The sequence below is a fragment of the Choloepus didactylus genome, chromosome 14, assembly GCF_015220235.1.
Source record: "Choloepus didactylus isolate mChoDid1 chromosome 14, mChoDid1.pri, whole genome shotgun sequence".
Lineage (NCBI taxonomy): Eukaryota > Metazoa > Chordata > Mammalia > Pilosa > Megalonychidae > Choloepus > Choloepus didactylus.
The window spans coordinates 98642918-98656207 of record NC_051320.1 but is presented as its reverse complement, the minus strand read 5'-3'; the positions used below and the strand labels follow the sequence as shown (position 1 = coordinate 98656207).

General features: G+C 64.1%; 1 protein-coding gene across 6 annotated transcripts; it reads left to right on the top strand.

Annotated features, from left to right (window-relative positions):
- The first annotated feature begins 716 nt into the window (after positions 1-716).
- Positions 717-12579, top strand: PUF60 (poly(U) binding splicing factor 60). Of its 6 annotated transcripts, none has more exons than XM_037803084.1 (12): positions 717-794; positions 4934-5014; positions 7276-7371; positions 7493-7582; positions 8335-8385; positions 10511-10672; positions 10746-10838; positions 10942-11155; positions 11238-11428; positions 11536-11671; positions 11813-12048; positions 12138-12579. In XM_037803084.1, exons 1-12 carry the CDS (start codon positions 771-773, stop codon positions 12435-12437), a joined length of 1674 nt encoding a protein of 557 aa, XP_037659012.1. In that variant the 5' UTR covers positions 717-770; the 3' UTR covers positions 12438-12579. The 6 variants fall into 6 exon arrangements, with proteins under 6 accessions (XP_037659012.1, XP_037659014.1, XP_037659013.1 ...); XM_037803085.1 differs by having other exon boundaries at positions 756-794; positions 4937-5014; XM_037803082.1 differs by lacking the exon at positions 717-794 and adding an exon at positions 3135-4232.
- The last annotated feature ends 711 nt before the right edge of the window (positions 12580-13290 follow it).

Below are 13290 nucleotides of genomic sequence, written 5' to 3'. Positions count from 1 at the left end.
TTTTCCAACATCACGGATGGCCACGCTAAGCCTTTTAAAGGTAGTTCAGGGACTTGGGGACCCTGCCTGCAAACCCTTCAGGACGGGTAGGTTTCACGCGCCCCATCTCTTGGGTTGAAGTTCTACCTACGTGTGTTTTGCCGAATCTATGATGTCATTGGTTTTACGATAGACTATTGTTTCCTGATCACTAGGAAAGAGAACATGCTGCCGATTTAACACGAATACCCTATTCATTGGTAGACACATTCTAATTTTTCAGAGATTTTAAAATGCAAAGAACATGCGGCTTAAAATCAATGAAATAGGGCGGGTATCTCGTCACTTTTCTCACCCCGACAGTTTGGGGAGACCGGCTTCGGCGACTGCGGAGGGGGTGGGCAGCGCTGAGAGGGCGTGGGCGGCACCCGAAAAATGGAGGCGGCGAAATGGAGCAAGCGGGGTGCACAGAGACCGACACAACGCCGATCTGGGTGCCGGGGGGATGCCCGGGACAGACCAGCGGCCAAGGCGGGACAGGCACTCGCTGGGAGTCCCGCCGGGGCGGCCCCAGCTCCAGCCCCGGCCCCGCCTCTGCCCGCCCTCTCGGGGCTGTTCGCTGGGCCCTCCCCGCACCGGAAGCGCCCTCCTTCCTCCTTCCGCGTCTCTGGACGAAAGCCTATCATCGCGAGAGTTCCGTCTCCCGGGCGCCTCCGCCAGCGCCCAGATCGCGCGAGACCGTAGAGGGAACAGGAGCGTGGGGCGCGCGCGGTGGCCGCGACGGACGCAAGATGGCGACGGCGACCATAGCTCTCGTAAGTGAGCCCGCCGTGCCCGGGGGCCGCCAGCCCGGCCTGGGGCGCAGAGGGGCCCTCGGAGGCGCAGCGGCCGCTCCCGGGCCCGCGTGAACCCCCGCGGCCCTTCGTCGCGGAGGCGGGGGCGGGGCGGGAGCGCGCCGGAGCCCAGCCCGCGGCTACAGTTTCCGGCCGGCGGCTACAGCTTCCGGCGTTCCCGGGGGTGGGCCGGGCCGGTGGGGCGGGCGGCGGGCGAGCGGCGCGCGCCGAGGTCGCGTCCTGGGGGTCCCGTGCAGGCCCCGGCGGTCTCGGGCCTCGCGCCGTTGCGGTCGGGTCGCAGGAGTTCCCGGCGCGCGGCCTCGTCTCTCGCCCGCCGAGCGCGAAGCCACAGGGTGGAGCCGGACGAGAAGCGGGGTTGTCGCCCTTCCTCTGCGGAGGGGCTGTGGGCCTGTGTTCCCGACCGAAGTCGGGCCCCCTGAGAGTGATGGTCTGCCTGAAGCGCGCTGGGTCCTGGGGTTGAGGGAACCAGAAGAGGGTGGAACCTGCAGAAAAGGGCCGGGCTCGGCGAGGCGGGTGGCCTTGGCTCCCGGGACTCCGCCGCCACGAGTCAGGTCTCCGCTGATGCGCTAAGCAGAGTGGTTGGCTTCTGGCTAACGGGTGCTTCATCTTGCTGCCCCACTCAGGAAGGGCAGAATGCGTTGTCTCATCAAGTGCTTCTTGAACAATCACTTTGTTTCTTGAACAAGCACCGTGGGAGGATTTGGGGGTACAGTGGGGAACAGATGGACAGTCCCTACCCTGTTCAGGGGTCTGGTGAGCACCAGAGACCACTTCCCACCCTGGGTGCCATGGGCTGGGTGTCCGAGGGAGTCATGCTCAGACTGGAATGGGTGCCGAAGGGAAGGCACCCCTCTCGGCCCTGCTCAGCACTCACCTCCGTGGGCCGCAGGCACAGGGAGTGTCGACCACGGATGGAGAACGCACGTTCACAGATCTGCTCACAGCTCATGCTACATCTCCATGGGGAGGCCTCTCTTGAGCCTTCTTTCTCCCCAGTTGTTTTTGGGATCGGCTCCCCTTCTGGAGCTGCAATTCTTTGTGGCCACAGTTCATCCCTTATTTACTTGTTCTCTTCCCCAAGCCACAGCCCATTGACTTGGTCAGTCTGTCTGAGGACAGCTCTGGCAGGTGGCTGGACCGATGGAAGAGACAGCAGAGGGGGAGGGACAGTGCTTATCCTGCCCCAGCCAGGTGCTGCAGTGGTGGTTGCCTCCTGTAAGGTGCCCAGACCCTGTCTCACGGGCAGACTGACCGCCTCGGGAGAGAGGCATGCACCCACGATACCCTGACTTGGGAGGGGTGGCCAACTTTACTGTTTTCTTTCTCCCACGTTCTGTGTCTGTCGAATCTATAGGGATGCATGACTTTGCTAGGGGGAAGTCAGAGAGAAAAGAGAGGAGGGTTGGGGAGTTGGTGAATGTTACCAGGCAGTGACTGGAGAGTTGGATGGTGAAGGAGAGGAAGAAGGTGGAGAAGAGGAGGCCAGTGAGAATGGATGTTTCTCCAAGTATCTGCTGAGTAGCACAAGCCCCATCCCTGGGTGCAGTGGGGGCGTGGGTGGCCTGGGCTGGCTGCTTAGATAGCTCCCGGTGATTGTGGGCTGGGGGAGTCATGAGAGCAGATGAGTTAGGGCTCTTTAGGGCACATGCCAGGCACAGGTGGCACTGTGGTAGGGGCTGCCCATTGGAATCCACGCAAGAGCTTAGTTTGTACTTTTTTAACTGCAAAGACTCAGGCCCAGCCCTACGTTAGCTCTCAGACTCCAGGAGTGAGGGGTAGCCTGCGGGCTCACCTGTCCCCCCTTTAAATGGAAAGCTGCCCTGTTCTCTCAGGTTGTTTTAGTGGGGGCCTGCTCCACACCTTGGGGTGACCTGTGTGGGTTTAGGAACGCCATTTGCCGCCGTGGGCGCTTGTGGGATGTAGAATGGATCTCGGCTTTAGTGCCTTCCTTGTCACTGGTGGAGAGGGAACCAGGAAAATGCGTACCTGACTCCCCTCAGCTGGGGCCCCGCGCCTCTGGGGCACTTTGACTCCCTGCCTCTGCTCCTCCACATCCTCTGACAGCCGATGCCCTTCCATGTGGGCTGCAGCCCTCGGGTTCCTCTGGCAAGAGCCCTGGGACCCTCTCTGCTCCCGGTGGGTGCAGTCGCTGCCCTTTCACCTCCCAGAGAGGCCTTCTCTGGCTGCCAGGCCGAGTCCCTTTCTGTCCTGTGCTGTTTTATTCTCTATGGAAGCAGTCTTGGGTAGGTGCTGTGTCTGCCGGTGGCAGAGCCTGTGGCTCTGGGAGTGTTGTCTTGGTGCAGTTGCAGTCCTGGGAAGCAGCTTCCTGTAGCCAGCCCTCCCCGGAGGTCGATGCTGGCTGTCCCACTGCTTGCCTGTCGTGGGCAGGGACATCTCAGTGCTGCATGTAGAGCAACTTGCTGAGTCTGGAGGGCAGGCATGCCTCTTGGCATTTGCTGACCAATAAAGAGCCGTTGAATGCCTGAACTTTTCTTGTCTATGAACTGAAGACCCTTTGCTGGTTGACTTGCAGTGGAGCTGGGTTCTGGAGCTGGCACCTGTGCCAAACCTCTGCCCCTTACAGGAGATGCCACTGCTTGGGCGCAGGCTGGGTGGTGACTGCCAGGCCTGCCTGTTCCTCCCTGCCTGGGGACGAGCGTGTGGTTGCTGTGAGGATAGATGGCAGGTTCTGCCAGGCCCTCCTTGGACTTGGTCAGAGCTGAGTTCAGGCTTTGGCGAGCTCAGGGCCTCTGTTCTGACATGCGTGGTGAGGGGCCCTGTGCTGAGCAGGTCCCTCATGCGCTGGCTGGCACTATCATCTGGGGAAGCAGGAATTAGTGACGTTGGTCACGTGTGCACCGGGTTCACAGAAGTCTTGGGATTGATTATTCTCCGGTGTTCAGAGGCATCCTGTCGCAGTCAGTGCCTCAGCTCTGGTGTGCTCTGAGCCGCCAGGGAGTCTGGCCAAGCTGGACTTGGGCCCAGTCACTCTCCCCTTCAGTGTCATTTTGGGGTACCACATGAGAGCTGGGGCTATGGTGAGCAGTACTGCTGGAGCCCACCTGCCAGAGCCTGCCTGTGCTTGTAGCAGGCAGCACTGCTCCAGGCAGACAGGTGCAGGGCCAAGCTGGTCCTTTCTGGCACCTAGACCTGAGCTTCTCTCCCTCCTCGTGGCCAGAGCCGCAGAGGACATGCCCCGGGCTCTGCCGGCCCAGCCTCTGGCTTTGCACACGTGGCTCTGAGGGTACAGTTCCTGGGCATGTCTGTCTCCATGGGAGCTGCCTGATACCTGCAGGTCTTGCCCTTGAGCTGCAGCAGGGCATGTGTGTCTGCCTCCGGCTCTGTGGTGCAGCCTCCTACCTTCACCCTTTCTCTGCCGTCACCACCCCTGCGGCCGAGGTGGGCGCTGCTTCTTCTGTCAGGCCATCCTCCCGGGGGGCAGACAGCCTGGACAGTTTGGCTGCTGTGGTGGGAGTTCTGCACTTCCAGATCCCCTCCCTGGGCCCTGCTGCCCAGGGACTCCCTTCTTGGTGTTGTCTTCAGGAGATGGACCAGAGCCTGGGAGGCAGTGGGACTGATGCCAGGGTGTATGCGGGGTGCCAGGGAGTGGCCCTGCCTGCCTCAGGTGTAAAGAGCAGAACAGAGCCAGCCAGGCACCTTGTCGTCCAGCCTGGCCTGGTCCAGGTCGTGGGGTGGCAGAGGAGCAGATTTGCAGGACCGCAGAGCTGCGTGGCTGGAGGGCAGTTCTAGCACCAGGAAAGGATGACTTTCCTTGGTCTCAGGAAGGGAGCACAGCTCAGTTTTCTACCTTCCCGGCCCCTTCCTGGGGACTCGCTGGTAACTCTGGGCTGCCTCAGATTTTGCTCTGGCGTCTGCCAGGGCAGCCCCTCAGGCCAGCACCCTGGGCAGCTGCAGGTGTGCAGTGGGCTTGAGGAGTGGGCATGTGGGACGGGGCAGGCCAGAGCCTCAGGAATGCTGAGGGGCCTAGCTGGAGTCCTTCTTGTCCTCTGCTCATCATGGGAAGCTTGTTCCTTAGCCGGGCCTGTGGGGGGGTCATGGAGGTGGGCCTGTGCTTTACAACGTCTTGTTCCTGCCTGCAGCAGGTAAATGGCCAGCAAGGAGGGGGGTCCGAGCCGGCGGCGGCAGCGGTGGCAGCGGGAGACAAATGGAAACCTCCACAGGTACTGCTTGGAATGTCCTCTCTCTCAGGCCTGCCCGCCCGCCTGTGTGTCCCTGGGCCGAGGTGTGGGAGGTTGGGAGGCGCCCAGGACCCTTCTCTGCCTTCTCGGCTCACAGGACAGGGGCCTCCCCGCAGCCCGTCTTGTCCCCTGCGTGCCTGGCTTCTGGGCCTGGGCTGCCCACTGGCCGTGCCCAAAGGCAGCCGGCAGCGGCGAGGGTCAGGTGACAGGGCAGGGCATGGGGCCTGACCTCGCAGGTGCTCTCCAGCTGTGGGCGTCACATGGAGAACTGGGGGCGCGGTCCCAGAGTGTGCAGTTTATCCCAGAAGCTAAATGTACAGGTTTTCGTGTCAAGTGTTAACGCTTTAATTGTGGATAGTTAACTTAAGCAGAACAGTAAAGCAGCGTGCAGGGTGGAATGCGGGCCTGTGGGGGTCCTAGCCCTCAGCCATCTTTCTCGCCCAGTGTGGTGGGAGTCTGTGCGGTGGGTTTTGGGTCTGGGCATCGAGCGAGCTTGGGAGTGCGCCCCATGGGAGGGGCTGGGCCTCACTGTCGGCTGCATAGCAGGGTTTGTTGTGCTTCTCCATGGCAGCACCCGTCTCCCGAGGGTTCCAGTGGGGGCTCAGCAAGCTGGCCTGGTGGCCTGTCAGGTCCCGGCCCTCTTCGGTGGCCCCCCCCGGGTGCACTGGGAGAAGGGGTGAGGCCTGCAGCCTGGGTCCTGGGGAGCTGAGGTTGCTGAAGCTGCTGGAAAGGGCCAAGGCGTCCCTCTGGCCAGCCCTCCCCGGTTCTGGCTGCTTGTCCAGCAGCCACTTGGTGGTGGGAGAAGGGCCTTTTGTTTGCTGAGACAAAGAGGGGATTGAAAAGCTTCTGGGGGCTAAACGGGGTTGGCACTGATCGTCATGGCGACGGCCCGCTCTAGAGTTCTGGCCCCCTGCTCTGGGGCCTGCCTCCCACCAGGGCAAACTGGGCTCTGGGCCCACTGGGGTTGGTGGGGGTGGATCGGGGAGGGACAAGGACAGGCCTGGACATGGGCCAAGCCGGGTGCCTTGTCCACTCACGCATTGGCTTTGGGCCGACCCATGGGTCTGCTTGGGGCTCCCGTGTGACCCTGAGCCACGGACAAGCACAAGGGGCCAGCGAGGGGGTCTCAGAGTGTGGGTCAGCTGGGCCCTTCCTGCCCCTTTGCCTCCTCCGAGCCTCTGCCCTTGTGCGTCCCTCTGCTCTGAAGCCTGTGCTGGGTCCTCCCTCTCCCTGTGCCCCTTTCAGGGCTTCCTGCCTGGGGCCTGCAGAGCACAGTCTTGGGAGGGCCAGGGGAACCCAGAGCAGGTCGACACACAGCGGAGGGCCCAGGCCCCTGCTTTCTCCAGGCTGCCAGTTGTGCTGGCCCTCCTCCACGGCTCTGTCCCCATCCCCTGCAAAAATTGGGGACAGTCTGCTGGGAGGAAAGACATGTCATCCTAGTGGCGCCTGCTCAGGGCTGCAGCCTGCTGTGACTGGGTCCCTGCTTGCCTCGCCGACTGCCAGCAGGTGACGGTGCTGGTTCCCCATGATGTCTGCTCCTTGCTTTTCCTCCCAGCGCTGAGCTTAGCCCATGGAGGCGCTTGGGGGGGTGGCTGGATCCCTCCTTGGGGCTGGGGCATGTGACCTGGGGGGAGGTGTAGACACTGTTTATGGGGTGGGCTGAGTGCTAGAGCCCCTCAGGCCGACAAGTCAAGGCTGGGTGCTGTGCCCAGGAGGATAGGGTGAGAGGTCTGCTGGGAGGGACGACTTTTTCCAATGCTTGCTCCTTGCGTGGTCCCTGGTCCCCTTGTACCAGGACAGGGTTTTTCTAGACTCAAGGGAGTCTGGGGGTGAGGAGCCCTACAAAATCTGGAGAGCTCTGACCTTCCCCTTGCCTTGGAGGACAGCCGACAACTGGCTCCACTCGGGCGGAATGGGCTTCCAGGCTCAGGCCTGCAGCAAGAAATCGGGCGGCTCTCCTGCCAGCCACCTGTCGTGACCTCAGGCTCTTGAGGGGGCCATTGTGGTCCCACCGCTGCCCCACGCTGGCCCAGAGCCCCCAGAGTACCTGGCTGCCTCAGCCTCTGTCCTCCCCAGGGGTCCTAGGCAGGGATGTGGGAAGGGCAGACCCACAAGCAGGCCTGGCAGGGGACGGTCTCTGGGAATGGGTGGGCTGGGGCCCACGGACAGCTGCAAGGGGTGGCTGGCAGGCTGTGGCCTCTGGGGCCTGTGGCTTAAAGAAGGACCCCCGCTCCCCCACCCAGGGCACAGACGCCATCAAGATGGAGAACGGGCAGAGCACGGCCGCAAAGCTGGGGCTGCCGCCCCTGACGCCCGAGCAGCAGGAGGCCCTCCAGAAGGTGAGCACGTCCCTCTGGGGGTTGCTGGGGGTTGCGGGGGGTGGGGGGAAGCCGTCAGGGCAGAGGGAGGCCCCCTCCCACCGGGCCCGGGCCCAGGGCCCTTCACCACTCCGTCTTGCAGGCCAAGAAGTACGCGATGGAGCAGAGCATCAAGAGTGTGCTGGTGAAGCAGACCATTGCCCACCAGCAGCAGCAGCTCACCAACCTGCAGGTGAGCCGCCCCCGCCTCGCCACCGCCACCGCAGGGCCGGCTGGGCTGGAGGCCGCCTGCCCCGCGCCCCCGTCCTTTCTCCTCGTGTTCCTGCTGCACCCCCAGAAGGCTTTATGGTTTGCAGTTTCTCAAGGACTCATTCTTGGGACCCCCGGGTCCTCCCTGAGGCGTGAGCGGCCCAGCCTTTGTCACCTGTGTCCTCTAGACCCCTGGGGAGCCCACGGCCCTCTGCCTCTGCCCTTCTCCATCGCCCGGCCCCCTGCTCCCCCAACTCTTGGCTGCTCCTCTTGGTCTTCATGTGGTGCCTCTGGGCCCCCCGCCTCTGTGCACAGCTGGGGTGGCAGCATGTCGGGGGTCTTCCTCCTGTCCCGTGGCTTGGGGCCAGGTGCTCAGGCCCAGCCCTTGCAGTGAGTCCAGGTGACCAGGAATTGGGCCCAGGGCCGAGGGGACAGTGGCTGGTGGCTGGAGGCCTTGATGCTGTGGGGGAAGAGGCCGGGCTGAGGCCAACAGGTTCCCGGGCCTCGAGCCCCTCCCCGCCCAGCCTGCAGGTGCTCACGCTGCCAGGGGCTGCTGCTCTTGATGGCGGCTCCTTCCACCCCGGCCTGCCAGGCTGTGGGCTGGGCAGCTGGGGCTCTGCGGCCCCCCTGGCAGGGCGGGGATTCCGGGCCTTGCCGCTGTCTGCGTGAGGTGTTGACGAGAGCTGGAGACCGCTCGGCTCCAACAGACTGAACTCTGTCTTTACTGTCTTTCAGATGGCAGCAGTGACAATGGGCTTTGGAGATCCTCTCTCACCTTTGCAATCGGTCAATAGAAATGCTCACTTCTTCCGGGGCTCATGTCCTTAGTCAGGGCTAGAGGGGGGCAGTGCAGCCCGCGGGCTGGGGACCTCGCTCCCCTGGCTGGCCCAGCCCGTCTGCTCGGGACGCACACAGCAGAGCGCCAGGCCTGCGGGCCAGTGGTGCGGGCACCCACCCTGGGACGGCCCCGGGGAGGCCTCCGTCTGCCCTGAGGGCCCGCCTTAAAACTAACCGGCCAGGTAACTGCGGAGGGCAGCTGTGGCAGCCGGCCAGGGAGGGTCGCTGCCAGCGCAGGCCCCGCCGCACCCACGCCACCTGCACGCACGGGGCCGCACAGAGGGGCTCTTGGCTCGCTCAGTCTCCAGGCTGCCCGGGCTGGGGTCGGGGTCAGGCCCCAGTGAGAGAGGGGTCCCCACTCACGGCCCTGTTCAGACCCTTGGAGGGAGGACGGCTGGGGGTTGGGGGCGGCGGGGCCTGCGTGAGCGAGCAAGGGAAGGGCTGGGCCTGGGCCGCCATGCGGGGCTAAGGTCTCCCTGGCGGGAGCAGGCGGCCTGGCCCGGAGGGCAGAGGAGCTGGGAGGAGGCGGCCTCTTCCCCCAGAGGCAGCCGGAGGGGGAGGCCAGGCCCCATCTTGGGGGGATCTCTGGGAGCAGGTAGACCTGATCCAATCTCTGGGGGTGCTGGTCTCCGGGGGAGCCTTGGCTTGGGAGTGCACACAGACCCATAGTCAGCTCCGGGGAGCATCTGTTTGAAAGCGGGAGCCCCTGACCCTCCGGGAAACCCTGGTCAGGAAGAGAGCTGTTTTGCCCGTCAGCCTTTGGGGAACCCCCCCCACTGCAGAGGAGACATAGCTGTCTCTTGGGATCTCTGCTTACCTGAGGGCACATCCAGGGAGCCTTGGTATAAGAGGGGGACCAGGTTCCACTTTTGGGGGTCTTTGGTCTAAGGAGGGAGCCTGAGTCCCGTTTGTGGAGCTCCTGGGCAGAGAAGCTGTGCTCTAGTTGGGGAGCCCCATGAGTTGGGGAGGGTGTGATTCCTGCTCTGGAAGAGACGTGGACCTTATTTTAAGGTTCCTCGGGGGCGGGGGGTCTGCTGGGCCAGTCAGTGTCTAAAGAAAAGCTGGCCTTTGTCTGCTGGACCCCTTTTTTGTGAGGGGGTCCCTTGTCCCTGGAGATGGGCAGGACCCAGTCCCCCTGTCCTTTGGCAGCCCTGGCCTCTGTGGCCTCCCTGTGGGAGTAAAGCCCTGGCTAGAATCCACTTCCTCCTGGCAGCCTGCCGCCCCTGGCTCCAGCCCCCGCCTGGCATGTTTTCTGTGAGGGCAGGGAATGGACCCACTTCCTGAGGGTGTGAGAGGCTTTCTCCAGCGTGGAGGCAGCATCTACCCCACCCGGGGCCCTGGGCCTGCCTGGCCGGCCCACCACCCCAGCTTCAAGGGCCTTGGGCCTTCTGGGGGTTGCAGGTACCTCATGGTTTTCCTGGAGGCCTGGCCAAGGGATGTGCAGATGTGGGCGCTAGGCCTCTATTTGGGGTGGCGAGCAGTGTCTTGGGGGACCTTGATGGAGCCAAGAGCAGTGAGGCCTGCTGGCTGGCACAACACAAACAGCTGTACCCCGCTCTCTCCAGGGAGCTTTCTGGGCTCCTGCTGCCTGTTCTCCCCCAGGGGCTCTTGGGGCTGGTCTATTCTCTCTTAAGCCCTTATCTTTTCTGGTCTCCAAACCAGTGGGTTCCCCCAGGTTGGACAGCTCCTCCTTCCCGCTTCTGTCGTCAAGCATGGCCAGGACGGTTGGCAGACCTCCCCGCCAAGCCCGGGACACCCCAGTCTGGACAGCATGGGCTGGGTGGGAGGGCACACGGCCTACCCCTGGCCACCCGTCAGCCCCGCTGCCAGTCTGCCAAGGACCTGGGGGGCCGGGGTGCATCTGCATCCTGCCTCTGGGCCTGGCCCTCCTTCCTGGGGCTGGGGTCCTGCTGACTCCCACTGCCCCGTTTGCAGGTGCTGAGCCTGCCTCAGGCTGCCGCGTGGGGAGCCCTCCCCAGTGGAGCCGGACGGGTGGGCCAGGTGGGGTGCGGGCTTCCCAGCCTCCCATCCCCTCACGAGCCAGTGGCTCTCTCCCCACTCTGTCCTGCTCCAGATGGCGGCTCAGCGGCAGCGGGCGCTGGCCATTATGTGCCGGGTCTACGTGGGTTCCATCTACTACGAGCTGGGCGAAGACACCATCCGCCAGGCCTTTGCCCCCTTCGGGCCCATCAAGAGCATTGACATGTCCTGGGACTCGGTCACCATGAAGCACAAGGTAAGCCTTAGGGTCTGCCTCCGCCCACCCCTCCCCGGGCTCCCTGGCCTGACGGGCGCTTCCCTGTGCCCAGGGCTTTGCCTTTGTGGAGTATGAGGTCCCGGAGGCTGCACAGTTGGCCTTGGAGCAGATGAACTCGGTGATGCTGGGCGGCCGGAACATCAAGGTGAGGGCGAGGGGGGTCGTGCTCAGCACCCGGCACCCACGGGACCTGTGGTGGCTGGGCCTGGGCTCACTGGTGACCCTTGGTCCCCTTCCCTGTCCTCCAGGTGGGCAGACCCAGCAACATCGGGCAGGCCCAGCCCATCATCGACCAGCTGGCTGAGGAGGCCCGGGCCTTCAACCGCATCTACGTGGCGTCCGTGCACCAGGACCTCTCCGATGACGACATCAAGAGCGTGTTTGAGGCTTTTGGGAAGATCAAGTCCTGCACGCTGGCCCGGGACCCCACGACCGGCAAGCATAAGGGCTACGGCTTCATCGGTGAGCTCAGGAGGTGGGGTGGGCCAGGGTGAAGCCCTCCCGGGCCGGGCCAGCCCCCCTCACTGCTGCCCCCGCCCCACAGAGTATGAGAAGGCCCAGTCTTCTCAGGATGCTGTGTCTTCCATGAACCTCTTTGACCTGGGTGGCCAGTACCTGCGGGTGGGCAAGGCTGTCACACCCCCCATGCCCCTGCTCACGCCTGCCACGCCTGGAGGCCTCCCGCCTGCGGCTGCTGTGGCTGCTGCTGCCGCCACAGCCAAGATCACAGCTCAGGTGAGGGCATGTGCAGGCCCGTGGGCAAGTCTTTGGATCCCTTGGGGATTGGTTCTCAGGGTGGTCTTGGGCCGAGTCATTGAGCATGGCGGTCTTTCGGGTTGTAGGAAGCAGTGGCTGGAGCGGCGGTGCTGGGCACCCTGGCCACGCCGGGATTGGTGTCGCCCGCACTGACTCTGGCCCAGCCCCTGGGGGCTCTGCCCCAGGCTGTCATGGCTGCTCAGGCCCCCGGGGTCATCACAGGTGAGTCTCAGCGAGTGGAGGCCCCATCCTCACGTCCTTTGGAGCCCCAGGCAGGCTGGCCATGGCTGGCTGGCTCCATGCCCCTTCCTGGGGAGGGCTGGGAGGGGGAGTGACTGCTGGACCTGGTTGGTTGTGCTGCAGGTGTGACCCCGGCCCGCCCTCCTATTCCGGTCACCATCCCTTCTGTGGGGGTGGTGAACCCCATCCTTGCCAGCCCTCCGACCCTGGGTCTTCTGGAGCCCAAGAAGGAGAAGGAGGAGGAGGAGCTGTTCCCAGAGTCGGAGCGGCCAGAGATGCTGAGTGAGCAGGAGCACATGAGCATCTCGGGCAGCAGCGCCCGCCACATGGTGATGCAGAAGCTGCTCCGCAAGCAGGAGGTGGGCCCCTGGGCTGGGGTGGGGCTGGGCGGCCCTGGGAGAGGGTGTCCGGGCTGGCCGGAGCTCCCAGCTGTCCTCCCTGCCCCCAGTCCACAGTGATGGTGCTGCGCAACATGGTGGACCCCAAGGACATTGACGATGATCTGGAGGGGGAGGTGACGGAAGAGTGCGGCAAGTTCGGCGCCGTCAACCGTGTCATCATCTATCAGGAGAAACAGGGCGAGGAGGAGGACGCAGAGATCATTGTCAAGATCTTTGTGGAATTTTCTATGGCCTCAGAGACTCACAAAGCCATCCAGGCCCTCAATGGGCGCTGGTTTGCAGGCCGCAAGGTGGTGGCTGAAGTGTACGACCAGGAGCGTTTCGACAACAGTGACCTTTCAGCGTGACCTTGGCCCGGTCCCCAGACTTGTTCCTTGTTCCCTCTGGGTTTTACAGAACGACAGGGTGGTGTTCCTGGGGTCCAGGAGCTGTGTCTAGCCTGGCCTCTAGTGTGGATAAAAGTGCAGATGCCGCTGGCTGTGAACATTCCGTGTGTCTGACTTTGGTCCTGTGTGTGTGGGTCCCCACGACCCATTTTGGGGGACTGGAGGACAGGGAGGCTTTAGAGATACTAGGACAAGGACCTGGACTCTTGGGCTGGTCTGCGGAGGATGAGGCAGTTGGCAGTACAGTAGGGCTGCGATCAGGTCGAGGGCTCTAGGCTTCTGCTACGGAGGCAGGAGGCGGCAGTGGGTGTGGGAACCCCGGAAGGAGCGGGAGGAGGTGGCTCCCCGCCCCCCATGGCAGCAGGCGCCAGTGGGGTTCCAAGTTCCAGGCACCTGTGCGACCCAGGCCTGCAGGGCTTTCTGTCGTGGAGGGAATGGAACGGTGGCTCACTGTGCCCGAGAGTAGTCGGGTGAGGGCCTGCTGCGTGCATCCCCGCAGCTACCTGCCCAGGTAACCCAGGAGGCTGGGCTAGAGCCCCTGCAGTCCTAGGGAGGAACGGATCTCAGCCAGCCGAGCGGACAGCTCGCCAGGCAGGGAGGCGGAGATGCGGCTGCCGGTTCCGACACGAGGCCGGAGGGGCTGAGACGAAGCCGGACGCCCCGGGAGGGGGTCGAGGGCCGGGGCAGCCCGGAGCCCGCGCGCGGGGACAGGGCCGGCCACGACCCGCGCCTCGGCGGACCTCGGCTACCTGGGCGCCGCGCCAGGGGGCGGGGCCGCGCTTCCCGGCAGGCTGTGCGCGGGCCCGCTACGGGT